Source organism: Ochotona curzoniae, unplaced genomic scaffold (genome assembly GCF_017591425.1).
Source record: "Ochotona curzoniae isolate NIBS_2020 unplaced genomic scaffold, NIBS_Ocur_1.0 contig_1014, whole genome shotgun sequence".
NCBI classification, from domain to species: Eukaryota; Metazoa; Chordata; class Mammalia; order Lagomorpha; family Ochotonidae; genus Ochotona; species Ochotona curzoniae.
Genome location: NW_024464920.1, coordinates 45,369,503 through 45,396,432, shown reverse-complemented (window position 1 = coordinate 45,396,432; position 26,930 = coordinate 45,369,503). Strand labels below are relative to the sequence as shown.

At 42.8% G+C, this 26,930-nt stretch overlaps 1 protein-coding gene across 10 annotated transcripts in view; it reads left to right on the top strand.

Annotated features, from left to right (window-relative positions):
* RBFOX2 (RNA binding fox-1 homolog 2) overlaps window positions 1-26,930 on the top strand; it is a 252,771-nt gene that overhangs the window by 141,257 nt on the left and 84,584 nt on the right. The window contains exon 1 of one of the 10 annotated variants that reach the window (XM_040985337.1): window positions 25,662-25,847. The exons of 8 other annotated variants lie outside the window; for them this stretch is intronic. In XM_040985337.1, the coding sequence (XP_040841271.1) occupies window positions 25,821-25,847 (27 nt within the window). In that variant the 5' untranslated portion in view covers window positions 25,662-25,820. Of the gene's footprint in view, window positions 1-25,661; window positions 25,848-26,930 lie in introns of those variants that run through there. One more of the 10 variants, XM_040985330.1, reaches the window with a different exon arrangement.

Sequence of the window (26,930 nt, the reverse complement as noted above, 5' to 3'; positions counted from 1 at the left end):
TCATCATTTATACATTAACTGGTGTGTGGATTGTTTTTAGTTTTAGCCTGTTACAGGGAAACCTTCCATGGGCATCCATATACAGGTTTCTGTATGGTTCTTTGTCATCATTTGTGTTGAGTAAATACCTAGCTATGGAGTAGACAGATCATATGGTAGATGTCATGCACATTATACATGAACCAAACTTTGCACATTGGTTGTCTCACTGAGATGGCTGCTAGCAGTATGCAGCTTTCGCTGCCTTGTGTCAGAGCCCGAGATTGTTACTCTTTATAAAGTCATCTTTTATTGTTTTTTTAAATTATTATTTGAAAAGCAAAGTGAGACAGTCAGAGATCTGCTGGTTTCTTTCCCAGGTGCCCATAAACAGTGAGGGCTTGGCTATGCTGAAGCCAGGAGCCCAGAGCTCTGTCTGGGTCTCCCATGAGAGTAGCAGAGACCCATGTTGAGCCTTCATCTACCACCTCCCAACATGCATACAGTCAGGAAACTGGGTGAGAAGCAGAGGAGCTAGTGCTCCAGGGAATCTCATTTAGGATTGCTGGAGACCCAAGTAACACCTTTTTTTCCCTATTTGATTGAGAGAGATCATCCATCCACTGGTTCACTCCCCAAATGGCCGCAAGTAATTGCCACGGCAGGAGCTTTCTCCAGCTCTCCTACATGGCAGCAGGGACCCAAGCATTCTAGCCATCTTCTGCTGCTCTCCCAGGGAGCTGGATCAGAAGTAAAGCAGCCGGGTCTAGACTGTGGCCCACCTGAGATGCTAGTGTCTGAGGCAGCAGCTTCATGTGCCACTCCATGATGCTGCCTGCCTCGCCACAAATAACACCTTGAGGGCCTGGAACAATAGCGTAGTGGTTAAGTCCTCACCTTGCACACACCAGGATCCCATATGGGTGCTGGTTGTAATCCCAGTGGCTCCGCTTCCCATCCAGCTCCCTGCCTGTGGCCTGGGAAAGCAGCAGAGGACGGCCCAAAGCCTGGGGACCCTGCACCCTCATGGGAGACCAGGAAGAGGCTCCTGGCTTCGGATTGGCTCAGCTCCAGCCATTGTGGTCACTTGGGGAGTGAACCATCGGACGGAAGATCTTCCTCTCTATCTTTCCTCCTCTCCGCATATTTGCCTTTCCAATAAAAATAAATAAATCTTTTAAAAAAATAAAAATAACATCTTGATCATTGTGCCAAAAAAAGGCAGCCCTGTTATTCTTTTAAATTTAACCATTCCTTTAGATATGTAGTGATATTGTTCTTTCAATATCCCAATGAATAATGAAATTAAATGTTTTTATGTGTTTATTTACTATCCTTTGTTTAGTGACTTCTTTAGATAGGTGTTTAAGTCTTTTGGCTATTGCAAACCTTTCTGAATTTTCCGGTTGAGTTTTGAAAGTTGTGTACTCTGGATACAAGTTTTTTTTTTTTTAAGATTTATTTATTTTTATTGCAAAGTTAGATATAAAAAGAGGATGAGAGACAGAGAGGAAGATCTTCCGCCCCATGATTCACCCCCCAAGTGACCACAACAGCCAGTGCTGTGCCAATCGAAAGCCAGGAGCCAAGAGCTCCTCTGGGTCTCTCACGTGGGTGCAGGGACCCAAGACTCTGGGCCTTCCTTGACTGCCTTCCCGGGCCGCAGGCAGGGAGCTGGATGGAAAGTGGGGCTGTTGGGATTAAAATGGGTGCCCATATGGGATTCCAGCGTTCAGAGCAAGGGCTTTAGCTGCTAGGCCACTGCACCGGGCCCTGGATACAAGTTTTCTATCAAGGAAGCACAATACAGCTTTTTTTCTCTTAGTTGTGACTTGTCTTTTTGTTCTCCCCATTGTGGATTTCTGCACAGCAGATCTTAAAGGAGTTCAGATTATTGTAAATTTATTCCTCTATTAGTTGTATTTTTAATATATCTTGGAAATTTTGGGCTAATCCAAAGTTACACAATTTTGTGTAAAGGTTTTATAGTCTTGTGTCCTGTTTTTAGATCTGGAGTCCATTTTAAGTTAAATCTTGCATCTGGTATGAGGTATGCATCCAGGAATGTGTGTGTGTGAGCGTGTGTGCGCACGTGTGTGCGTGTGGTTATCCAGTTGTCCCGATGCCATTTGTCAGAAGACTTTTTTTTCTTCCACTGAATTGTCCTTGCATCTGTGCATCTATTTCTGGGCTCTGTGTTTGTTCCACTGACCTTTTTTCTTCTGGACACTAGTACCACACCTTCTTAGCAAGGATATGAGTGCTAATGGTTTAGTGTTCTTCAGACATAGGGAGCTGTCAGCAACCTCGGGCAGAACATTTGGTTTGAAAGACATACCTAGAGAGAAGGCAATCATAATCATTAAAAAGCAGTATTTGAATAGGGTTAAAGGTAGAGGAAGACAGTTCATAGTCTGAAACACTCTCTTCCTGCATGTTAATTCTCCCAACTGACCTTCAGATTCAGTAGAATTCAAGTCAGAATTCTGGGCAGACATTTATAGAAATTGACATGCTGATTGAAATGGACCTGGCCTGGTAGCCTAATGGTTAAAGTCCTCACCTTGCACTTGCTAGGATACCATAGGTGTGCTGCTTTGTATCCTGGTTTGTGTCCCGGCAGCCTGCTTCCCATCCAGCTCCCTGCTTGTCACCTGGGAAAGCAGTAGAGGACGGCCCAAAGCCTTGCCACCCTGCACCTGCTTGGGTGACCCAGAAGAGGCTCCTGGCTTCAGATTGGCTCAGCTGTGGCTGTTGCGACCACTTTGGGCGTGAATTAATGGATGGGAGATCTTCCTATTTATCTCTCCTCCTCTCTGTATATCTGACATTCCAAAAAAAAAAAAAGTGTAAATGCCAAAGAATAGAGCAAAACAGATAAGAAGAAAAACAAAGTGAGTGATAGCCGCAGCAGGACAGCGTGGAGTTGGTGTCTGTCAAGCTTTGCCATGTTAATGTTGTGCTGTTTCTAGTAAGTCTTATGGTGCAGCAAACTGTCACAAAACATAATGGCTTAAAACAGTGTTAGTAATTTCTCACATCTGTGAGTCTGGAATTTGGGTGAGCTTTCTGTTTGTGTTGGGTTGGCTGGGCCTGGTTAGTCTAGGTTGACCTCACATTCGTGCTTGGTACTTGGGAGATTGGTTGATTTTTGGGGTTCAAATAAACATCTCTCTTCTATTCTACTTCATCTCTTAGTCCTCACAAACTAGTGTGGGTGGGTGGCAAGAGAGGCTAGTCCAGTGAACAACTCTGCCAGGTCTGTTTATGTCACATATGCTAATGTCCTCGTGGCCAGTGTGAGGCACTAGACTAAGGCCATGTTGAGATAGAAAGAAACCACTTCTTCTTTTTCTTCTTTTAAAAAATAGTTATTTTTACTGGAAAGGCAGATTTACAGAGAGGAGAGACAGAGGGAAAGATCTTCCATCTGCTGGTTCATCCTCCTAGTGGCTGCAATGACCAGAGTTGGGCCAATCGAGAGCCACGAGCCAGGAGCCATGAGCTTCTTCTGGGTCTCCCACATGGGTGCAGTGTCCCAAGGCTTTGGGCCATCTTCTCTCCCAAGCCACAAAGAGGGAGCGGGAAGGAAAGGGGAGCAGCCAGGATACAAACTGTTATCCATATGATATCCTGGCATTTGTAAAGTGAGGATTAGCCAGTTGAGTCATTGTGCTGGCCCCAAAGATCTACTTTGTAATGGAGTAACTAATCATGCTTTGTAATTTATTGCAGAGGAGTTAGTTGAGGTGAAAGTTTTTGTGAGGGGAAAGATAATCTAATATATAAGACTACTTAATATACAAAGTTCATGGGAAAAATGTGACTAAAACATAAAAATAAATTAGATTTATTTCTCAGTGTAAGTTCATCAAGCTCACGACATTTATAAGCAGTGATACCAGCCATTGTGTCCACCTCTCAAGACCGAGAGCTCTCATGCCCGTGTGGCAGCATGTTGGGAAGAGCCAGTCTACAATATGGCCACTGGTTCACCTCCTGCCTGTTCCACTTCCAGTCATCCAGCTTCCTACTGACACATCTGGGAAAAGCAGCAGAAGATGGCCTGAATAGTTGGGCCTCTAGTACCCACTTGTGAGACCCGGAAAAAGCTCCTGGTTTCTGACTTCAGTCTAGACTAGACACTAGTTGTTGCAGCTGTATGGGGAGTGAGTCAGCAGGTAGAACTTCCTCTTCCCCTGCCCTCCAACTTCCCCTCTGTGATGCTGTTAATAAATAAATCTTCAGCAAAAACAACAAAAAACAACTGAGGTTCCTGGAGATTTAACCAAGTTAATGTTGTCTTTTATTATTTTTATTATTATTATTATTATTGGCAATATTAACTGAAGAAAATGGATGCCCTTTAAAGATTGGGGGGAATTAAAGAATTATTTATTTATTTAGATTTTTATTTATTTGGAAAGGCAGAATTACAGAAAGAAGGAGAGATAGAACAAAAGAGAGCTATCTTTCTTCTGTTGGTTCATTTCCCAGTTGACTGTGATGATCAGAGCTGAACCTATCTGAGGCCAGAAGCTAGGAGCTTCTTCAGGGTACCCCATGTAGGTGCAGGGGCCCAGGGATTTGAGCAACCATCTACTTCTTTCCCAGGCTTCAAGCATGGAGCTGGAATGGAAGTAGATAAGCCAGAATTCGAACTGGCATCCATATGGGCTGTCAGCACCACAGATGGAGGCTTAACCTACTGCACCTCAGCACCTCTCCCTAAAGATTTTTTTTTTTTAAGAAACAAAAAGAAATGTCAGTACAGTAAAATAAATGCCTAATGATTTCCATGCACAGTCTCACAAAATTGCCCTTGCTTGATAAGAGCAATGAGGGCTAGCATTGCAGCAAAGTGGGTTAAGCCATCATGTTTGATGGAAGCATCCTATGTAGGTGCTACTACTGCTCCACTTCCCATCTAGTACCCTGATAATGCACCTGCAATAGTTGAGAAAGACAGCCAAGTGTTTTAGGCTCCTGCCTCCCAAATAAGAGATTCTAGTGGAGTTCCAGACTCTTGGCTTCAGCCTGACCCAGTTTTGGCTGATGTAGCCATTTAGGGAGTGAACCAGTGGGTGCATGATCTCTGTGCCTCTCCCTGCCTTTGTAACTGTTTTGGTGGGCGAGGGGAAGCGGCGATGCTCTAGTGGAGTACTCCTCTTGGGGAATGCTTTTCTGTGTATTTCTCTGCTAGTGCATTGACTAGCTTTCTCTTAGCATTCTCAGAAGGAACGGATTTTTAAAAAAATATTCTCAGAATAAACAAATGTTATTGTTCATTGGCCCTTCAGGAAAAAGCTGTTTCCCTGACCTTTGCTCTTTACCAGTCTTCTCTGGTTTTGACTGGACTCTTGCACTTCTTGGTAACCACTGCCTTGATTGTGCTTTGTCTTCAGCATGGTACAGGTAAAGCTAGACTTCACTTCTGGTTACTGTTCTCCAGAGAAATGCTTTAGGATCTCAATGTGACTTTTTAAATTCCTGCCAAAAGCTCTTTTCCTGTTTGTTTCTGATCTGGCCAAAGCAGTTTTGGCATCCGTTAAGCAGAGTGTTTGCTCCACTTGAATTTTTCCATCAGAGTTGTATTAGCTGAATCAATTGAGATGTCTCTGGTGTTGACTATTATGTCTGCTGATAGTCTTCTGTCTTCTTTATTTAGCACACAGATAAGATTAATCATTTCCTCACAAATTGATGTAGAAGGTCTCTCGCTGTGGGCTTCATCTTCAACTTCATTACTTCCTTTCTTAGAACGAGTTAGTCCATTTGTAACTGCTGATTTCTTCGAGGGATTGTCCCCAAAATATTTTATAAAGCATCAGTGGTGTCACCATTCTTTCACCTCAGTGCCATCATCAGTTTGGTGTTTGTTCTCGTTAAGATTTTAGCAGAATTTGTGTCACTCTAATAGGGACTTTTTTCAAACTAACATCTTGTGCCTCCAATAGGTACACTAAAAAAATGTTTTGTCTTTATTCTTGCTGTTTCCATATCATCAATTTTCTGGGTTTAAATTGAATCGCCGTTGTCCTGTCATTTATGGGTACATTGCACTTGTTAGAAGTGCTGATTTGGAACAAAAGGCTAATGACAAACCTTTCTAACAGCAGCGCTGATGCCCTCCTCGCAGTTTGCGTGCCCTGTCCCTCACTCTGCAGTCCATCCCGGCCATACACGGCTTGCTTTGCTCTTGTCCTTACTTCTTTTTGTACCATGTGCCGTGCAAGAGTGTTTCTGTACTTAACTGTCATTTGCTTTTTTCCTGGTAAGTATAAATTAAACTATTTCTATCCATATAGAAATTCAGTAATTCTCTTAGAACCTTAGAACCGATATGATTTTACATGAATCTTTTGAACAGAGTTTAGCCTTTTCTGGATGTGCCTGCCTTTCTGTGAGCTTGCTTATGTGGCTTCTCTTGTGCCTTTTCGTACATTTGGAATTCTGGTGCATTGCCTCAAAGCCTCCCCCCGCGCCCAGCACTACCACCATTTCAGTCCATCTGGAAAAGTGCCGGTTTATCCTAATTTATTTTAAGCATTTAATTGCTTGTGAAGTATTCTTGGGGTTGTTTTTTTTCACCCTGAGAAATGAGATAGAGATGGTGGTGCTGCCTGGTAAATATGGCATTTATCAAACAAGATTTTTGTGTTCATTATCTTCTACTCTTTGTCACTTATTTTCAGATTTTTCTGAGAACTTTAAACAGTGCCAGGGACATCTTAGAATGATGTGTGTTATCTGAACAACTCAGTGACACTCTGGGTGTGGGGGCTTCTTCAGTTCCCTCTGACTAGTAGTCTGAGGCTCCTGCAGCCCCTCCCTTTTCATACACTGATGGGCCTGTTCTTTGTAAGTCATGTGATGGGAAGTAGAGCTGCCGGGATTAGAACTGGCACCCGTATGGGATCCCAGTACGTTCAAGGTGAGGATTTTAGCCACCAGGCTATTGTGCCAGACCCAGAAAAATGACTTCTATTTGGAAGTCATTTGGTAGAACTTCATGTTACAAATGGCATTTAAGATAGCCCTTTCAGCAGCCAATTTGAACAAGTTGAAATGAATAAGAAAAAAGTTGGACCCAAGGTGTAGGGACAAAACGTTAAAAAAAATCACCTATCTATAGATAGATAGCTAAGTATTTATCTTTTTTTTTTTTTACTTTATTACTGTTCAGAAAACAAGTACCTCAAGATAGAAAACTATATTAAAATATATGTGCCAGCCATTGTGTCTGTTTTTCATGCTGACCCTGGGTTCTTCAGTTTTGCTACCATCCGTTCTATTAAATCAGCTTTCAAAACTATGAGGCTCCTGTTTGCTAAATTCAGTCATTTTTGTCGAAATTCTCGTTCTCTTTTCCTCTTCTGTATTTCTGCTTGACATTGTTATATATTTATGTCTGATACCAACTTATGAAGTGCCTTCTCCAGAGTGAGGGGCAGAGGATAGAACAGCAGTGACAAATGTCCTCTGTGGCCTGGCCTTTGTGACTCGTCCACAAGCCTGCATAGCCTTTTTATCCTCTGTTGCTATTTCTGTCTTCTAGAAGTAAGTATTCCTGAAGATTCTATTTTCGGCCCTTTGCTTTTTAACTATCTATCTCTCCCTGCCCCCCCCCTTCTTTTTTCTCTGTCTTTCCTTTGTTTGGAATACGTGTTTGATGCTCAGTAAATGCTGTGGGCTAAATCAGTGTGAGAGAAGCCTCTCAGCTCTGTCAGAACCTGAGCTGCTTCTCCTGTGGCTCTCACAGGTCTCCATCCTGCATGCAGCCTGCCAGTAGATGCTTGTGTGTGCTGCTCTGACTTCGGAGCAGGCCTTGTATACACAGTGTTATTTGGCCAGGCCAGTAGACTTCAAACCTTAGTGTTACGTTTATTTTCCCTTTCTTTTATACCATGTATGTAGACAGTTTCCAGTTGTTCTGTTAGCCAAGTCTTCTCTGTGTGTGTGGCCTTTGTTTGGGTTCAATCATTGGCATCTATAGACTGTTGCACTATTGTATTAGCAAGTCTCCCCCACCTTTCTGTCTTCGGGTTATTCTGCCTCCATTCTTCATACTTGCATCCTCAGAGCTATTCTCACCAAAGTTTACAACACTGTTTCCCTCTTGAGCAATCTTTAAAGATGAGATCTGAAATAAATATCCCCGTGTCCTAGCCCTCCTCAGTGTTTCCACTGTTCTGGGCTTGTGATTTGCCCCTGTTCAGCCACTCCACGCTGATCCCTGAGCCATTCCACTTTACGTGGCATGCTTTGGCTGCCTGTGTGTCTTCTTGCCCTCATCCCTCTATCTTCATCTCTGAGTCAAGTCTGCGCTTTTCCCTACTACACAAACCTTGTAAGAACTTTGCTACTAAAACCAAATTTATAGTTTAGAGTGGAAATCAATGTAGTCTTTACTAAAGTACTCTAATCTGAGACCTAACTGGTACCCGAGTATCTGCAGGGATTATAGCATAGCCAGCTGGAAGGAAAAGGGAAAGAGAGAGAGAAGAGAAACAGACAAACTCTTTGTCTGAGTTCACTGAGTTAACGCAGCACCTGCTAAGCCTTGGGACCCCAAGGGTTATAGATGGACAGAAAACACAGTCGCATCTCAGCCGCTTACTCAGGCATGGGGCCCATGGTAGGTGGTTTTTATCCTTAGCATAGCTTAAGTTTCTTTTATATGGATTTCTATCTAGGTAGCTCACTTCTGAACATCAGATCTGTTTCTAGGTCTGGGTCTGTTTCCATTGTCATCACACTTGATTTAGCCAACATGTTCTTTGTTTGTTGAAACATGTTGAAATTGAGTTGGTATGTATGTCTCTTTTAATGGGATGTGTAGAAGCAGGCATGAAAAGCCATGTTCTGGTTCATGTTTCTAACGGATCAGTCCACGAGAACTTTAATATAGGAAAAGCATTCACAGTATTGCAGAATGTATATTTTTTCAGATGGAGTACATTTGCGAGTGTGCAAATTTACTGACCTTACTGTGCAAATCAGTCTTTTTCTTTCTGGACTAAATATATTTGCATATATTTAAAGATTATTTTTATTGGAAAGGGAGATCTACAGAGAGAAGGAGAGACAGAGAGAAAGAACTTCCATCCGCTGGGTCACTCCCCAGGTCACCGCCAATGGCTAGAGTTGAGCCAATCCAAAGCCAGGAGCCAGGATCTTTTTCCAGCTCTCCCATGTGGGTGCAGGGTCCCAAGGGTTTGGGCCATCCTCTGCTGCTTACCTAGGCCACAAGCAGGGATCTGGAAGGGATGTGGAACAGCCAAGACACAAACCAGTGCCTGTTTGGTGTCCTGGCACTTGCAAAGTGAGGACTTTATCCATTAGGCTATTGGACAGGCTCTAAATTAAATTATGGATGCCTGAAAAAGCAGTTGAGGACGGCCCAAAGCTTTAGAACCCTGCACCTGCATGGAAGACCCGAAAGAAACTCTTGGCTCCTGGTTTTGGATCAGCTCAGCTCTGGCCGTTGCAGCCACCTGAGCCAGTGGATGGAAGATCTTTCTCTCTGCCTCTGCTTCTCTCTGTAAATCTGCCTTTCCAGTTTAAAAAAAAAATCAGAAAGCTTGTAGGAGACTAAAATTTAAAAAAGGTTTTTAAAAATACCTTAACCATTTTCTGCTGCCTCTCAGGATATATAGCAGGAGAATGAATTTCAAAGTGGAACTGGGGACTTAACTCTGGGTTTGAAAGTAAGCACTCTGGCATGGGATGCAGGCATGTCAGTTGGTATCTTTACTGCTGTGCCAAACTCCTACTGCAGTTGTATTTCAAATGTAATGGAAATGGGGCCCAGTGCAGTAGCATTTCATGCTGATCCTCCCTCTGCTGTTACTGCTGCCTCCCTGTGGGTATGAGTTTTTGTCCTGGCTGTTCCACTTAAGATCCAGCTCCCTGCATATGATCTGGGAAGGCAGCAAAGGATGACTCAAGTCCTTAGAGCCCTGCGGCCACTTTGGGTTGCTCTGACCTTGGTGACCATTTTGGGGAGGAAACAGCTGATGGATGATCTCTTTTTCTCTGTCTGTCCTTCTCTGTAAATCTGCCTTTCAAATAAAAAATATATATATATTTTTTAAAAAAATGTAAGGGAAATGTCCAGTATGTTTGGAGGAATAGTATCACATACTAGTAGTTTCTGATTCAAAAACAGTTTCATTTCACTTTGATAATGGAAAAACATATGGAAACAATGTAATATAACTAAAGCTAAATTATTCTATACAAAGACCATACTTGGAAAGGAGAGAGAGGCCTTTCAACCCTAACATTTATAATTTGAGTTTTTATAGTATATTTATGGCTTATAAGTATTTATGGTTTATCTTTCCTCCCGGAAGTATTTTTCAGAATTTGGTATGACTAAATTGTTGATCATTAAGTTATACAAATTCAAATACTTTACAGAAAGAGGTGAGTTAAAAGGAAAGATGAGGGCCTGGCGCGGTGGCGCAAGTGGTTAAAGGTCCTCGCCTTGCACGCCCGGGATCCCATATGGGTGCCGGTTCTAATCCCGGCAGCCCCGCTTCCCTTCCAGCTCCCTGCCTGTGGCCTGGGAAAGCAGTCGAGGACAGCCCAAAGCTTTGGAACCCTGTACCCGCGTGGGAGACCCGGAAGAGGCTCCTGGCTTCGGATCGGCATAGTATTGGCCCGTTGCGCTCACTTGGGGAGTGAATCATCGGATGGAAGATCTTCCTCTCTGTCTCTCCTCTCTGTATATCCGCCTTTCCAATGAAAAAATAATAAAAATAAATCTTTAAAAAAAAAAAAGGAAAGATGAAGTACAGAGGGTTATAAATTAGATATTGAATTATTTAGTAATTTTTCATGAATTGACTTGAGTGTGGTTTGGGCAGAGCCAACGGAAGACACTTGACCAAGATTGTTTATTGTCTACATTCTACAATCTTAAATTAGAGTTTATAATTGCACCATTATATAAAGTAAAATAAATGTGAGAATATAGTAATGCAAATTAAAGATTGAGATGGTATTATTAAAAATTTAAGTACTGAAAGTAAAATGTTTTGGTTCCCTTAAAGTTTTTTTTAAGATTTATTTATTTTTATTACAAAGTCAGATATACAGAGAGGAGGAGAGATAGAGAGGAAGATCTTCCATCCGATGATTCACTCCCCAAGTGAACACAACGGCCCGTGCTACGTCGATCCAAAGCCGGGAACCAGGAACTTCTTCTGGGTCTCCCACATGGGTGCAGGGTCCCAAATCTTTGGGCTGTCCTCAACTGCTTTCCCAGGCCACAAGCAGGGAGCTGGATGGGAAGTGGAGCTGCCGAAATTAGAACCAGTGCCCATATGGGATCCCGGTGCATTCAAGGCAAGGACTTTAGCCACTAGGCTAGGCCACGCCACCGGGCCCCATTGAAGTTTTAATAAGATAAATTGTATGTGCCATAAGTACTCATTTAAATGTACTTAAATAAATTATACTTTTATATTCAAAGTAATCACCTCTCAATCCTGCACTCCACTCCCTGGTGGCATTGGTTCTGTCTTGTGGTATGTGTGTGTGCATAAAGTGCGTATACATGACATGTATTGGTATGTGTAAACATAGACTCGGTAAATATGTGAAATGGCATTTATGTCAGCTAGTCATATATTTACATGTGTGCACAAATGCATATGTAACATAATTCTTGATTGACATATACATAAATACATTCTTGATTCTTCCATATAATTTCATTTGCTAATATACACACCCTAATCAGCAATGTTTTTTAACTTAATAAGAATTGTATGTACTAGATCCACCTATTGGCCAGAAGGAGTTACATCTCAAAATTGACTTGGTCCTCATTAGTACTTTGGGGGAAATCACTTTAAGGCTTAAATTATGTCAATTGTTTTAGGATTTGAATTGTAATCAGTCATTTCAAATACAGTATCACCTGGGAATCCTGTCTTCTGTAATTAGTGCACCTATTGAGTTGGATTAATTCATGAAGTTTAGGTTTGTCAACCATAGTTCATTTTTATGGCTCTTTCTGGTTTGTAAGAACTATCATGATTTTCCAGTCTTCACAACAAGAGGAATATTAGATTTCACAGTGATTTAAGATGATAGTTTGCAAGTGAGTGACCAGTGCGGCTGTGCTGCTATATATGGAATGAAGTAGAGCGAGGATGAAATGACAAAGGGGCCACAAGGAAGGATGGGAGAGTAACATGATTTGATCAGAAGGGGAAATGTGGTGTAAGAGTTTACTGCAGAAGTGTTCTTTTGTTTTTCTACCATTTTAGCAGCTCTGTAGAGAACAGAGTGAACGCTACAGACCCTTAAGGTGCGACAGATGAGTTGTAAAATACTAGGGGCCTGGTAATCTCTGTTAAGAAGCAGAGCAGAATGAGACCATGCAAGCGTTCATTAGGAGCATCTTTTAGTACTGTCATTGGACGTGTAAGAAGTTCCCTGCAGTTGGCTGTGTAGAACTGTTTTGCATTTTTCCTTATCTGTTTGCCGCGTGGAATGTAAAGCTTTTGACGATAGACAGGACTGTGTCTGTTTTCTTCTCCTGTATTCTGCTCCTTGCCACAAAGCAATTGTGTGTTTAATAGGGGCTCATGGAATGATTTGTAAGCCAAGGTCATGTGTTCCTGTCTCTCATAACACACAGAGAATCAGTCCTCATTGACTTAGAGTGACTGCTTAAACAAGAGAACTATCCTTAGGTATAGGAAGACCATTTGGGCTTCTAAAGAGAGTTCTTGCTAACATAAAAAGGGGGAGGGCAGCCCCTAACGTCCCCTAGATGCCCTCCCGGCTGCATCCCAGCATCATGAATGAGCCCTGCAAGCTCAGCCTGCGGTAGCACTGGCTCTCTAGCAGTAGGGTGAGCACAGCCCCTGAAATGCATTTAGAATTATTTATCATTTTGAACTTCTGAATGTCTGTCTCCAGTGAAGGCCTTCTTAGGAGCAGCAGTTACAACAGGTGTGTGTCTCTGTCAGGAACTGTTTGTATTTCAGTTTCTACTGACTTTGTGTCCTGTTTTCTAAGAATTCCTTAGCAGTAGTCTGCTTTTAATGGGCTTTGTGGACTTGAAAAGTCAACTCTGAACTACTGTGCTTTGTCAAGCTGTCCTGACACCTGTCTGTGTCTGTTAGTGCTTTTAATATCTGTTCTAGAAGTATGTGCACACATGTGCATTAGTACGTAATGGGAAGGTGGCAGTGGCAGCTTCCTAAAAGGGGAAAAGCAACTGGCTCTTCTGAAGACCATCCCACCCCCACCTTGTGCAGGCAGCCTGAGTTAATCCCTGCAAGTTTGACTGGAACAGCTGAGAGCGTGTTCCCTGCATAGCGAAGGCCTCCAGCGGACTCATGTTGCCTCCCAGCTGGGGCCACCTTCCCCTCTTCGGGTGCTGATCCTGCCAGCTGTCCTAGCCGCTGTTAAAGCACAGTGCGGGAGGTGTTACATGATACCAAAACATACAGTGTCATGAAAGGCTTCCCTTTACTACATGTATAATGTGACTTTTTTCTCTCATTCCTTTCAGTGGCAGAGGGGTTTTATACAGTTAATCCTAACACCTGTCTTTGCCGGAGACAGTGAGAAGGGTGTGTGTGTGTGTGTGCGTGTGTGTGTGTCTGCGCGTGCGTGCTCCCACCCGAGAAGGAATGGACAAATAATACTGGTCCCATCTGCCTTTCAATGCCCTGGATTGGGAGTGTTCCCGCTGACGCACGGAAAACCTGGGACGTCTATATTATTTTGGCTGCTGGCTACCTTGTGCTTCCTGCTGTTTGTGTGCCACTTTAAGGAACCCATGTGCCCTTCCTTGGCTGTCGTTCAGTGCTCTGAGTCTCTTGTGCAGTTGTCAGTTGAAAACCAACAGTAAATCTCGGGTGTAGTTTTCAGCCTGTAGCCAGGGCCTCCGCTGGAGCTGTGTACGTCCCCTGCTCATCTCTGTGTACTGTTGAATCTTTTTTGTGTGAAGGCCTGGTCTGAAAACAGCTCCAGCTTCATCAGCTGAGCCAGCATACCTATCTGCGTAGACTGGTCATCAGCCAAGGAGCTCCGGGGCTACCTAGTTCCTTCGGATACCACAGCTAGATCAAACACGGCAAAATCTTGGACATTTTGTGCTGCCCTTGCCTGAAGACTTTTCTCCTCTTGGCTATGTATGGTGTATATTGTATGGATTACCAGTACCCTCTTGTCCAGGTAAGCTAAGGGTTGGAACTTTTTTTTTGGAGACCAACTAATTGATGGGAAGACTTTGTGATGAAATGAAGCATTCACAGGCTTTCTGTCTTGACATATACACCTTATTCAAGGCTTGCATTTCCCAAGGCTTATTTGCTAACTTGCTGTAGCAGGCATTTGAATTTTATAGTATTGGTGACTGGATGGGGCAGTTGGTTTTGAACTCTAGAAGTTTAGAAACTCCAAAGAGGGGTGTGTGTGTGTGTGTGTGTGTGTGTGTGTGTGTGTGTGTGTGTGTGTTTTATGCAGTGCAGCGGGCAATGAAGAAGACATGCTGTTATGGTAAAATCAAGGCTGCATTTTGGGCAGATGTCAGGCGTGGATGGTGGTTTCCAAGTGCTGCTCTCTCAGAAAGGTGGCAAATAGTAGAGGGTTTTCCCTCCATGCCTAGACGATTTTCAGTCTAACATTTTAAACTATTTTGTAATGGGATTACTGGCATTTTAATTTTTGCCTTGTTGAAATCTGGATCAGAATAGGCCTTTAGGACACATGTTCCTGAATATCTGTTTTCCCCACATTGCAATCTCAGGAGAGTGAGTAAAGCTCAAGTTAAGAGTTCTGGATTCTGGTTTCAGCTGAATTGTCAGCTGCCTCCGAGTTTCTGTTCAGATGACTTCTTTTTTCTTAACTACATTTTCCTTGCACATAAAATTAATGGATTGCAGCAGATACTCTCCCCTGTGCCACGATTCCTTGAGATAACTAATTGTGCTTGAAACCCTAGAACAGGGAATTTTGAAAGATGACACAGTTAATTCTGAGCTATAGATACTACTTGATCTTTCAGTTTGCTTTTGTTCTAGTCTCATGCCCTTTAGTTGTTTTTTTTTTTTTCCCTTTTGTTTCTTTCAGCTGGTCATTTCTCTGATAGTTAGCAGCTGAGTCATTGGTTGAACTGGACTGCATTGGGTTAATTAAAAGAAATGCTGATGTGCACATTTAATTAGTAATTTGGTATGTAATGTAAATGAAGCTCTTTTGAATTAGGTCTGTTGAGCAAGTTTTCTTTCCCGAAAATCTAAAGCTACGAGTGCTGGAGTCAGATGGGAAGAGATATAGGCTGTGTTCCTCCGCAGCTGTGTTGGAAACATTGGTCTCTACGCTTTATACTGACTTTATACAGTAGTTCCCATTTTCAGTTATCCAAATTAATAGTGTTTGTTCTTGCCATAACAGGGAGTAGATATTTTTGTGGATTTCATTTATCTGCAAATGATTTCTCTAAGGCACAAAACAATGGCTTGGCCCACGTGACAGCTTAAAGGTGAACTTTGATGAGACTAGATTAGAAACAAACCTTCTTACAAGTAAATATTGATGCACTTCTGACAAGAAACATCTTTGAACAATAAATTTCTGAAACCCAAGTAGCAAAGCATTGGACTTACAATAATGGTTAAAAAAGAAGATAATCTAAGGAAAAAGTTGAAAAAAATGAAAATATTTCCCTGAAGAATTAAGATAATGGACATATGCGACAAATAATCATAGCATGAAAATGAATTTTTGAGGCAGAAACTTAATGCCACCATCCCAAAAATTTTGGAGCTGGATTAAGGAGTTCCCGTCCAGAATGATGTAATTTAATAGTCTTTTACAGTGAAATCCTACTACTTCACAGTAAGATGACTCTGCGGGGCCAGCATTGTGGCTTAGCCAGTAAATCTGCAGCCTGCAATGCTGGCATCCCTTATAGGTGCCACCTCAGGTCTTAGCTGTTCAACTTTTAATCCAACTCCCTGCTAATATGCTTGTGAAAGCAATTCAAACATGTCCCAAGTGCGTGGTCCCCTGCCCCCCAGGTGAGAGAGCCAGATGAAGATCAAGACTCCTAGCTTTGACCTGGCCCAGGTCTGGCCATTGCAGCTGTTTGAACAAAGAACCAGCAGATGGAAGATGTCTGTCTTGCTCTGTCTCTCTGTTACTCTGCTTTTCAAATAAATAATAAATCTTGGGGGTAGGGAGTGGGCAGATACTTTTGATCATGAAGATTTAGTACTGATAAATGCACTGCTCTCTAACTGAAACTATACTTTCTGGTTTTACTTCATTTAATAGATTTCCCTTGCATGAGATTAAGTTAGCTTGAAAATGCAGCTGGTGGGACATTAAAATTTTTTTTATTTTTTGTTTTTTAAATTTATTGATTACATTGCATTATGTGACACAGTTTCATAGGCACTGGGATTCCCCCCAACCCCTCTCCATAACCTCCCCCCATGGTGGATTCCTCCACCTTGTTGCATTATTACAGATCAAATTCAATTGAGATTCTTTTCATTGCAAGCATATACCAAGTAGAGTCCAGCATCTAATTGTCCAGATATATTCAACGGTTTCTTGGGGAGATCATCTCTGGTCTGAAAGTAGAGCTGGCAGAATATCATCCCGATCAATTAAAAGTCCCAACATAAAATCAACAACAATTTACAACATTATGGAATTAATTGTCATGGTATTGAATAACCAGTATGTTTTAAAAATGCAAGTTCATAACCACGTCCTGTGACTGCTTCATTGACATTTTGATTTTAGTTTATATACAACCAGCTTCTATACACCTTTCAGTGGCTATAGGGTACTAATCAGCTGTCTTGTGTCTATCCTCATTTTAGTATTTAGCAGTCGATAGCGTTGAAGCATAATTCTACTGAACTTGGCAGATTTTAGGATAGTCTAAACTGGCTTATAACTCTAGCAAGGCATATGTCAACAGTTGAGATATAGAACTGTTTAGGATGCGTGTGCAAAGAAATCTTCCAATCCCCAGTGAGCAGTATCTAATCTCTGTGTCCTACCTAGTAAGGCATATGTGAATCCACCTGACTGTTTCCTGTCTGGTTCTAAGCTTTCCTTGTTGTTCTCTGTTCTAATTTTGTTTGTTTGTTTGTTTGTTTGTTTTGGGGGGGCTCTGGAGTGACCCTGATGGTCATTGCAAGAGAGGATGGGGATCCAAAGTTGGAACTAAGTAAGGACCAGAGAAAGCTCCTCTCCCTAGTCCCGAAGGAAGTTTACTGTTCTGTGTCTGTGGACCGCTCAGGGCTCCTGGCTGGAACATTAAATGTTCAGATGTGTTCTCCGTTCCTCCACATCAGTAAATAATGAGATTAAAAACATTTTAAGTTGAAGGATCCAAAGCATATATTTAAGGATTATTTTTATTGGAAAGGGAGATCTACAGAGAGAAGGAGAGACAGAGAGAAAGATCTTCCATCCACTGGTTCATTCCCCAAGTGGCCGCAACAGCTGGAGCTAAGCCAATCCAAAGCCAGGAGCCAGGAGCTCTTTCTGTGTCTCCCATGTGGGTGCAGGGTCCCAGGGCCTTGGACCACCCAGTACTGCTTTCTCAGGCACTAACCGGGAGCTGGATGAAAAGTGGAGAAGCCGGGACACAAACCAGTGCCCACATGTGATGCTGGCACTCACAGGCAGACAGTTGGCCAGTAAAGCCATCACACTGGCCCCTGAAATCTCTCTTATTAAGTTTAGCTTACTACATTTATTTATTTATTTTTGTTTGAAAGGCAGAAAGATTGATCTTCCATGTACTGATCTTCCATGTACTGATTTGCTCCTCAAATACCTACACCATTCAGGCTTGGGCCAGGTGGAAGCCTGGAGTCTGCAGTGCTATCCAGACCTCTCATGTGGGAGGCAGGGACCCAAAACCTGAAGCCATCACGGTCTTCCCTTCAGAATTGTATTAGCAGGAGGCTGGATCAGAAGCAGAGCCAGGGCTTGAACCCAGGCACTCTGCTAGAGGCTGCGGGTGTCCTGGGTGGTGTTCTAACCACTGCACCAAACGCTGACCCCTGCTTTAGAATCAGATTTATTCTGGTAACAGTTTTCTTTCAGTGCATTTATAAATGAGTAGGAATTGTTCATTTGCTCCACAGACTTATCTCAACTGTGGTTACAGGGTTGTTTTTAGCTCCTTTTATATTATTATACTTAGTTAAATCAAAGCTCCCCATTGCATAATATCTGTGGTTATGAGCCAGTGCACTATGCAATTGAAAATTACTGAAGACATGATTGAGTAGTATTTTAATAGTATTTTTAAAATTGAGGACTTTGCACTGTTTTAAATGAAATCTTTCTAGAATTGCTAGTGTTGAGATAAACAAGGTGAGGTCCCATTGACACAAAGTGGTAAAGGAAGAGGCTGTCAGACACTTTACCTGTTTAAGAGCAATCAAAATGAATTGTTTTATTAGTCATAACTTTTGCAGAATTCAAATCAATTTAGAATACAGGCAACTACATAGACAGTGGTTTGCTAGGAATGTTTTGAGGGATGAGTGTAGTCTCTCAGCCCAGAAAAGTCTGTTTGAGGAACTGTTTCTGAAGTTAATCTCATAGACACTATTCTGAATTAAACATTTACAGCCCCTGCCTAGCCTGAAAATGCAACTGTTGTTGTAGTTTGGAGATATTATCTGTTCTTGGTTACTCCTTCAGCACTTCGACTTCATCTGTGCCTCAGGTCATGAATGGGACAGTTGGAAGAAGAGGAAGCAATGTTTTAAATTACTGGAGCTGTAGTAAAACAACATTATCTGAGGGTTTAGGCTGGCCGAGGGCACGGGGAAGATATTGGATACTTGGAAGATGAAAGGACAGCAAGTTACCAACCTGAAAGATAATTTGGATACCGAGGTGTGCTCAGTTTGACTAAATGCTAGAGAGTGAATTAACCCACAGACCACTCAGATCTTTGTGGGAAGATGGTCTTGGTGTAGAGCAATGTACGTGTGCTTTGATAACTCATTCTAAATTACTCGACTGCATACTGGATTTTTTTTTTGAGTACCTGTCATGTGCCAGATTCTGTGCCAGGCCTAGAGATGCAGAAACAAATAAGACAACAACATGTGCAGTCACTTGATAACAGAGTCATATTTTCATACTGGAGGTTATAGCACATAGCAACTCTCATAGGTATATGTTGTATTATTTTCTTGATAGTACAGTTATTGATAATTTTCCTTTTGATAGTGGTAAGTAGCAGAGTTTAACGAAGGGAAGTAGCCGCCATGGACCAGGCAGGCGTCTTAGGAAGGAGCCAAGAGTTGAGTCTGTATTTAGACTGGAATTTTGACAAATCTGTTGACATCCTATCCCTTTGAATATTTGAGAACCTTTTCCTTAATCTCTCACAGATAAACGAGAATACATATACAGTCTCAGCTGCATGTATGATTCCAGTTGTCTAGGGTTTGGCACATCTGAAAGGTACACTGGCAAGAATAAACTACCAGAAGCCACATATTTATTTATGAAATAATACTTTGTAATTTTTCTGACCAGAGTTTCAGGGTATGTTTTTTGTAGGCTTGTTTTAAAGGTTTAATTTGGGAGATAAGATACACTTTTGAGGATTATTTGGTGTTTATATGCATGATCTAAAGCATTTGGATTCAGATTCTACTCCCATCCTTTTTTGTTCTAGAATGTATTCTATGTAAATTAGTTTTGACTAAAGGAGAGAAATTAGGAAAATAATAGAGAATGCTCTAATTTGGCTTCACTTACTTTAAAAGGGATGTTGGCAAAGGATGTCAGAGTGTTGCTGTGTGAGAGTTGCTTCTGGAAAGGTATTTAATACCTATTCGGTGTAAATTGTTGTTTATACTTGGTTAGGGTTATCGTGTGGGGGTGTGCTGTGCAGAGCTTTTATACTAACAGGTTTTTATTATTGCAGGAAATGTTCTGCCTTTAATGTTGCTTTTCACTTGGGTGTCAAAGGCAGCCTGGGAAAGTATGAGCAAACCCTGCTCTTTGCTGGGGCTGCTCAGGTCTGCTTTTATGGCATTCCTGGTACGTGGGTGGAAACAGGGGAGTTGAGTCACATCTACATAAAATGATGATGAGCAGGGCCACCTCAAGGTTTTCTTTCTTAATTACTGGGTATTATTTTGTCTGGAATCTGAAATATTCCCATAAAATGAAAAATAAGACTTCTCATTTGGGATCTCTTCAGCTTCAAATTTCTAAAAGATACTTAAGTTAATTGTATAATTAGAAAGATATTTCCAAGTATATTTATGGGAGAAAACAATGCTATCTTATTTTTTTGCTCCTAGTCCCCTATGTTATTTTGATAACTACTTATACCCTTCATCCTTACCTATTCATGAATGGATAAAAAGTAGCAAGGGATAGAAATCTAGTGTTTGGTTTTTTATTTCAATGAGCATTTATTTACTGTGCATTCAGGCACCAGGTAAAGAACTAGGGATATGATATGAAACATGATGTCTCTCTTTTTATTTGTATTTATTTGAAATCAGAATTAGAGAGAGAACGCTCTTCAGGTTTACTCCCCACATGGCTTTACGGGCTGGGGCTGGGCCAGGCCAGAACCAGCAGCCAGGAGTTTCTTCCAGGTTCCCCACATGTTAATAGGAAAACCTAGAGGCATCATCTTTCACTGCTTTCCCAGGTCATTAGTGGGAGCTAGGTCAGAAGTGGAGGAGCCAGGTCTCAAACTGACAGCCATATGGAATGCTGGCATTGCCGGTGACAGCTTCACCCACTGTACCACATGATTTCTGTCCATGATTTCTGAACCACATATGGTCCAGGCATAGTTGGGCAGAAATAGTAACTCAGACAGTTATGAACCACACAGACATGGGGATAAGGAAGTTTTCTAGAATTAGATATCCCTGATATCTAGAGAATAATTGGCTAGATGAATGGCTGCATCCAAGTGGAGACGAACAAGAACATGGGGTCATTGAGGAGCTAGTTGCGCTTCTGCCAGCATGTCAGGGAAGGGGAGAGCTCAGACAGTGGTAAAGTGTGTTTTACCTAAGACTAGGACTCCTTCCATAGGGTGTGGAGAACAGTCCAGGATTTGTATCAGGGAAATGATGAGATCTGTGTTTGGAAAGATCCCTGTGGTGGAAGAATGAGAGACTAGCAGCAGAGACGCAAGCGCGAAGCTGAATATAGAGCCATGAGATCAGAACTGAGTTTATGGTCATAGGATTGAGAAGAAAGGGGCCAAGCTGGGTACCTGGGAAGCGCCTGCGTGCTTTAGGGTGTCCTGAATGAGGAGAAGCATTGTGAGGAGGACTCCAGGTTTCCCGACAGGTTTAGATTTAAACCCAGCACAGGCAAGTTACTCCGTCCATCTAGCTTTGGTCCCCTCTTTTCTGAGAAAGAAATCAAAATACCTCACCCTGGTCCTGGAGACAGAAGCTGATATGTGCAGTTGCCTGACAAGAGGCTGCCACAGAGCAGGTTCTCAAGACATAGTGGCTGTTTTCACCTGTTGGAATGGTTAGCCACTCACCAAGGCAGCCATTGTGGCTAGATGAGTCCTGGAAGTCAAACCTCACATCAGAAGTTAGATCCGTATCTGTCATGGGTTCTCCCCCGCCCACCACTGACACTCCTAGTGCCTTGCAAGCATGCCTGGCATGTGGTAGGTCCTTAGCTGTTTGTTGTATGATTTAGTGGTTTGATTTTGAGGATTCATTTGGGTCTTTTAAATTAAATGTGTAGAGTATCTAAGTATAGACACGAAGGAGTGAACAGGGTGAATGGCAGTGACTGAAGTGGTGGCATGCGTTGGAACACCTAGAGCAGGTATGCACAGCTTACCTGGAGACTTGAAGTTTATACCTTGTTGAGAAGTGGATGAGCGCTGTGGATCATGTTTGCACAAAAAGGCTTGTGAGAAAATAGATTTCCATTGGATGTGTATGTGTGGAGTTCTGTCCCTGGGGGATGCAATAAAAAGATGGCACCTCTAGCAATACGAGCATTCTGAGGATAACAGAGGAGGAATAGTAAGATCGGGAAGGGAATGAACAAGAAAAGAGGACTGTCCAGAAGAGCTGGTCTCGTCTGAACCGAACAGCAAGCAAATGGAGGAACTACTGAGTGGAGTGCTACTGACAGATCAAAGCAGATACAGAATCTCCACTGAATTAGGCTGTCTCAGTTCGGGGATCTTTGGTGATTTCAGTAAGATAAACGTCAGTTAGGTAGTATAGAAGAAAGGAAGTTGGAGTTCTGGAGACTGCATGAAGCACCAAGGAAACATTTAGGAGTGCCCCTGGTGCTTTGAGCAAATATATTCTGGTACCTGCCATGCCTTTGGTACTCCACTGGAAACCAGGAATGACCAGTGGAGGTGAATACAGACTCCTCCCTTAGCTGACATTCTTAGTGTGCATTTGCCTACACAATAAGAATTAGAGACTAGCAACACACATTTCTTTTTTTGCCCCGGCTCTACACACACACACACACACACACACGGAATTTCTCCTTGGTACATTTTCAGGTGCTTTGGCTGCTGGTATACTCCAGTGGTTTTCATTGGTGTCTGTCCCAGGATGTGCATTTGTTCTGCTGTCGCCTGGGCACCAGGGGCCATACTGTCCTCTGTACATGTCGGGCTATCAAGTCAGGAACACACACTTCAGGTAGCAGTGTGATGGGCCTGGCATTCAGTGTGTTCATTACCATCATTTCTATAGTTTTAATTTGTAGCTTGCACTGACTCTTTAATGGCAATGAGTTGGTGAATATTCTATTTACAGTGTAAAATACCAATCCTTAATGTAGAAAAGCAGTATGCCTGGGCCCAGGATAATCTGTATACCTAGTCCAATAGGTGGGAATCTCTTTAATTTACCTTTCCGTTAAAAAAAAAAAAATACTCTGAAGGTCTGGCATGATGGCATAGTGTCTAAAGTTCTCACCTTGCATCTACCGGGATCTCATCTGAGTGCCAGGTAATTCCTGGCTTTCCCACTTCCCATCCAGTCCCTGCTTGTGTCATGGGAAAGCAGTGGAGGATGGTCCAAAGCCTGGGAGCCCTGTACGCATGTGGGAGACTCAGAAGAAGCTCCTGGCTCCTGGTTTCAGATCAGCTTAGTTTGGGCCATTGCAGCCACTTGCACAGTGAACCAGCAAATGGAAGTTTCTTTCTATATCTCCTCCTCTCTGTGTATCTGCCTTCCCAAAAGGAAAAATAAAAAAAACTTTGAAAAATAATAATAATACTCTGAGACCTGTTTCTTTCTGTGATGTGGATGGCTGTAGTCACAGCCAGATGTCAAGTTGGCAGGGACTTTTCTAGAACCCGTGTGAAGGGTCCGTGGGGGTAGGAATAGGGGTGTCTGTCTTCTTGTGAATGGGCTTTTTGCCAAGAGGATAATGACCAGTGGGTTCAGGGAGTGATATTCAGTGATCCTCAAGTTTATTTGACATATTAAAACTGAAAACCATCATTCTATAAGCATGATTTAGACTTTCTCAAAGTGTGGCAGTAGGTTGGGGTTCCTTTTGGGAACCCTCGTCTGTTCACTTTGCCTTGAAAACCCTTTGTACTTCGGGCCCGGTGGCGTAGCCTAGCTGCTCAAGTCCTCGCCTTGAATGTGCTGGGATCCTGTACGGGTGTGGGCGCTGGTTCTAATCCCAGCAGCTCCGGGATTAGAACCATCCAGCTTCCTGCTTGTGGCCTGGGAAAACAATGGAGGATGGCCCAAAGCCTTGGGACCCTGCACCCGCGTGGGAGACCTGGAAGAAGTTCCTGGCTCCTGGCTTCGGATTGGCACAGTAGTGGCCGTTGCGCTCACTTGGGGAGTGAATCATTGGACAGAAGATCTTCCTCTCTGTCTCTCCTCCTCTCTGTATATCTGACTTTCCAATAAAAATAAAGTAAATCTTTAAATTAAAAAAAACACTTTGTACTTCATCCCCTTGATTGCCGTTTCAGTTGCAGGTACACTAAATGTTCTGTCTTCCAAAATGTTTATACTAATGTTAAATAAGAAGAGGCCTAGTATCAGTCTTTCTATTCCTTTGCATGTAACATTTTTTGTGTGTGAAATTTTAAGTTCCTATCCTTTAATATATATGTATATATTATAGATTATACTGAAAGTATGCAAAAAGATGTGTAATGCCCAAAATGATGCCTACCATTATGCTCAGGATAAATGATGCTTGGTAGGCCCTAGGCCCATTTCAGAATTATTAAAGTGACCACTAACAAAGGGAGTGCACAGGGATACTTGGTAGGCACCTTGCTGGCTTGCAGTGTTGGGCAGTGGCCTTCTAAAAGTCCATTCTGCTACATTTGTCACACAGTCCTAATGGAGACAGCAAAAAGCTGTGTATTCCCAATGTGGTTTGATTTATTTATGTAGTATTAACTTTAAAAATAGAAAGCATAATTTTGGAATTAACCTTTTTGACCTTTGAGTAGTCTCTGTGATAGTATTACAGCGTAAATATGGCATAACTAAAATGCCTAATAAATTTAGAATGGGACCTTATTAGAATGTCAAAAAATTAGAAAATATTTTATGAGATAATAAAATCATAAGCTCATAATGTTCATAGATTGAGTATTTACTAGTAGGAAATAAAAACAGGTTACTAGAGGTTAAAGTTTCGTACATTACAGCTAATAAAGCACAGAATTAGACCAGGACTTCTGAACTAAACCACATCTTTGGTGTATTTTCATTATGTCTTTTAAACAGAACACTGAAGAAACTCTCGGGTTCAACAAATGTCTCCTAAATTGTATGTATTTCTAGTAGTGTGTAGTAACAGTTACTATTTACAATAATGGCAGAAATGAACAGTCTGTATATAAGAATGAATTTAGCCTTCTAACAGGAAAGGCTGAAAATCAGAGGGCCCGGGCACAAAGGGCGGACGCTGTCTGGGCCGCTGTTGCTGTATACACACCTTTGTGTCGCTTCACTTCCTAAAGCAGTAGTGTCTAGTAGACCCCCCTTTCAATATGTAAACAGACCTCCTGGACTCCTTTGCCTTCGTGAGGTTGGCCTGGTCTTCTAAAAGCAGCAAGTTTTGAAGTGTGCCCATCCTGTATTTCAGCTATAAGCCCTTTCAGTGAAAGCCTTTGTTAAAAAAAAAAAAAAAATTGGCTCGCTTATTATTATCAGATATTCTAGGCTAGAACCTCTCAGTCCAAACTGTAGTAAGTTGCAATGAATGCTTTCAATGCTATCTAATTAATGCAGTCCTTAAAATATGCCCGCACATGGCGCCTGCTCCTCCCCCAGTTTTCCCCCTATCCGTCTTGTGCGCGGGCATGAGCTCATACACACACACACACACACACACACACACACACACACACACACACACACACACACACTCGGATGCACACTCGCACACACGCACACTTGGATGCACACACGCGTGCGCAAAGCACCCACCAAACTGCCCTTCTGCAGGCCTGCTTGTGGAGTCGGGAGCTGTCAGCCTGCTGGGAGGGGTGGGGGAGGAGGAAGAGGTGGGGCTCTCCTCTGATTAATTACCTTAGGCATTCAGGGGTGGGGCTTCCTTCAGCCATCTGCCTGAGATATGGGAGGGAGCTGGAGAAAGGAGGAGGGGGAGAGAGTGCCAGAGAGGAAGAGAAAAGAAAGGAAGAAACACTAGAAAGAAACAGAAAGGCAAACGGTATCCAGGAAGAGCGATTATTCACCCTTAAAGAGCTAGCCTGGGGGGGAGGGGGGACGAAGCGGTAGTGGAGGTGTGCCCAGCATTGCTGCTCCGAAGGGTTTATCACCTCTTCTGTTCCGTTTATGGAGAAAAAGAAAATGGTAACTCAGGTAAGATGTGTGCTTCCTCCTTAGGATTGGAGACATGCCCAGTCCGGGATCGCAGTAAAGGCTTGGGCTTCTGGGTTAGGCAAGGCTCGCTTTATTGTGTCGCCGCGACTGTGTCTCTGTGTCGCTCGTTGCTTTCCCTTCCCGCAGCTCCGTAGCTGCTGCCTGCTTCCTGTGCTGTGCAGCCCAAGCTCAGGGGAGACCCTGTGGGGATTTGTCTACCTCTTTGTCTTGGGTCTGGGGGAGGGAGAAAGGCTGCAGAGGTAGGGAGACTGTTACAGACTGCCAGAAATGAAGGAGAGCTTTGATGGCCTTTTACAAATTGCAGAAGAATGTGTTCGATGGAAATCTGATTCCTTATTGGCTTCGGTTTCTCAGCATTGGCTATGGAATTGCAGTTTTGCTGCCCTTGCATTCTGAACGGCTTGCTAAAAATGAGGCTTAAAAAGGAATGTTTCGTTTCCGTGGCTTTGTTAACTGACAAAGAATATTTTCAGTGGGAATCATGGGAGCATCCAGGTGTGACAGAGCCAGGTCGACCCCTCCCTGACTGTACAAATGACAATTACACGGGCTTCAAAAGGCATCTGAAGGAGAGGGTAGGAAATGGAAGATGGATCTCCCCACCCCCGTCCTGATGGCTGTGCCAGGCAATATCTGATCTGCATTTTAGCAAGTCATTCCTGACAAACGGAGAGGTGGATGCTTGTCCGCAGCTCTCCCTGGCAGGGCTGGCTTTCCTGTTGGCACCCTTCTCTCCTGTTTGCTTTATGTGTGGGGCGAGTGGAAAGAAGGGGCTGTGATTTATCAATGAGAAAGCATTTCCATGATAGACCACGGAAGTCCTTTGGTCCCACACTTACATTCTGCCTCACTCCAGGCTTTTAATGCTCTGCAGGGAAATTTCATCACCGGCCAGTGCTTTCCTTTTAAGGAGGTTGCCCCTTTTTTGTGTTCTCTTCCCCCTTTTCGTCTTGCTGTCACCACCGGAGGGCGAGAGAGTCAGCTGGCTGTGTGGAAGGAGGCACCTACCTTTCTTTCTTTTTTCCTTTCTTTCTTTCTTTCTTTCTTTTTTTTTTTTTTTTA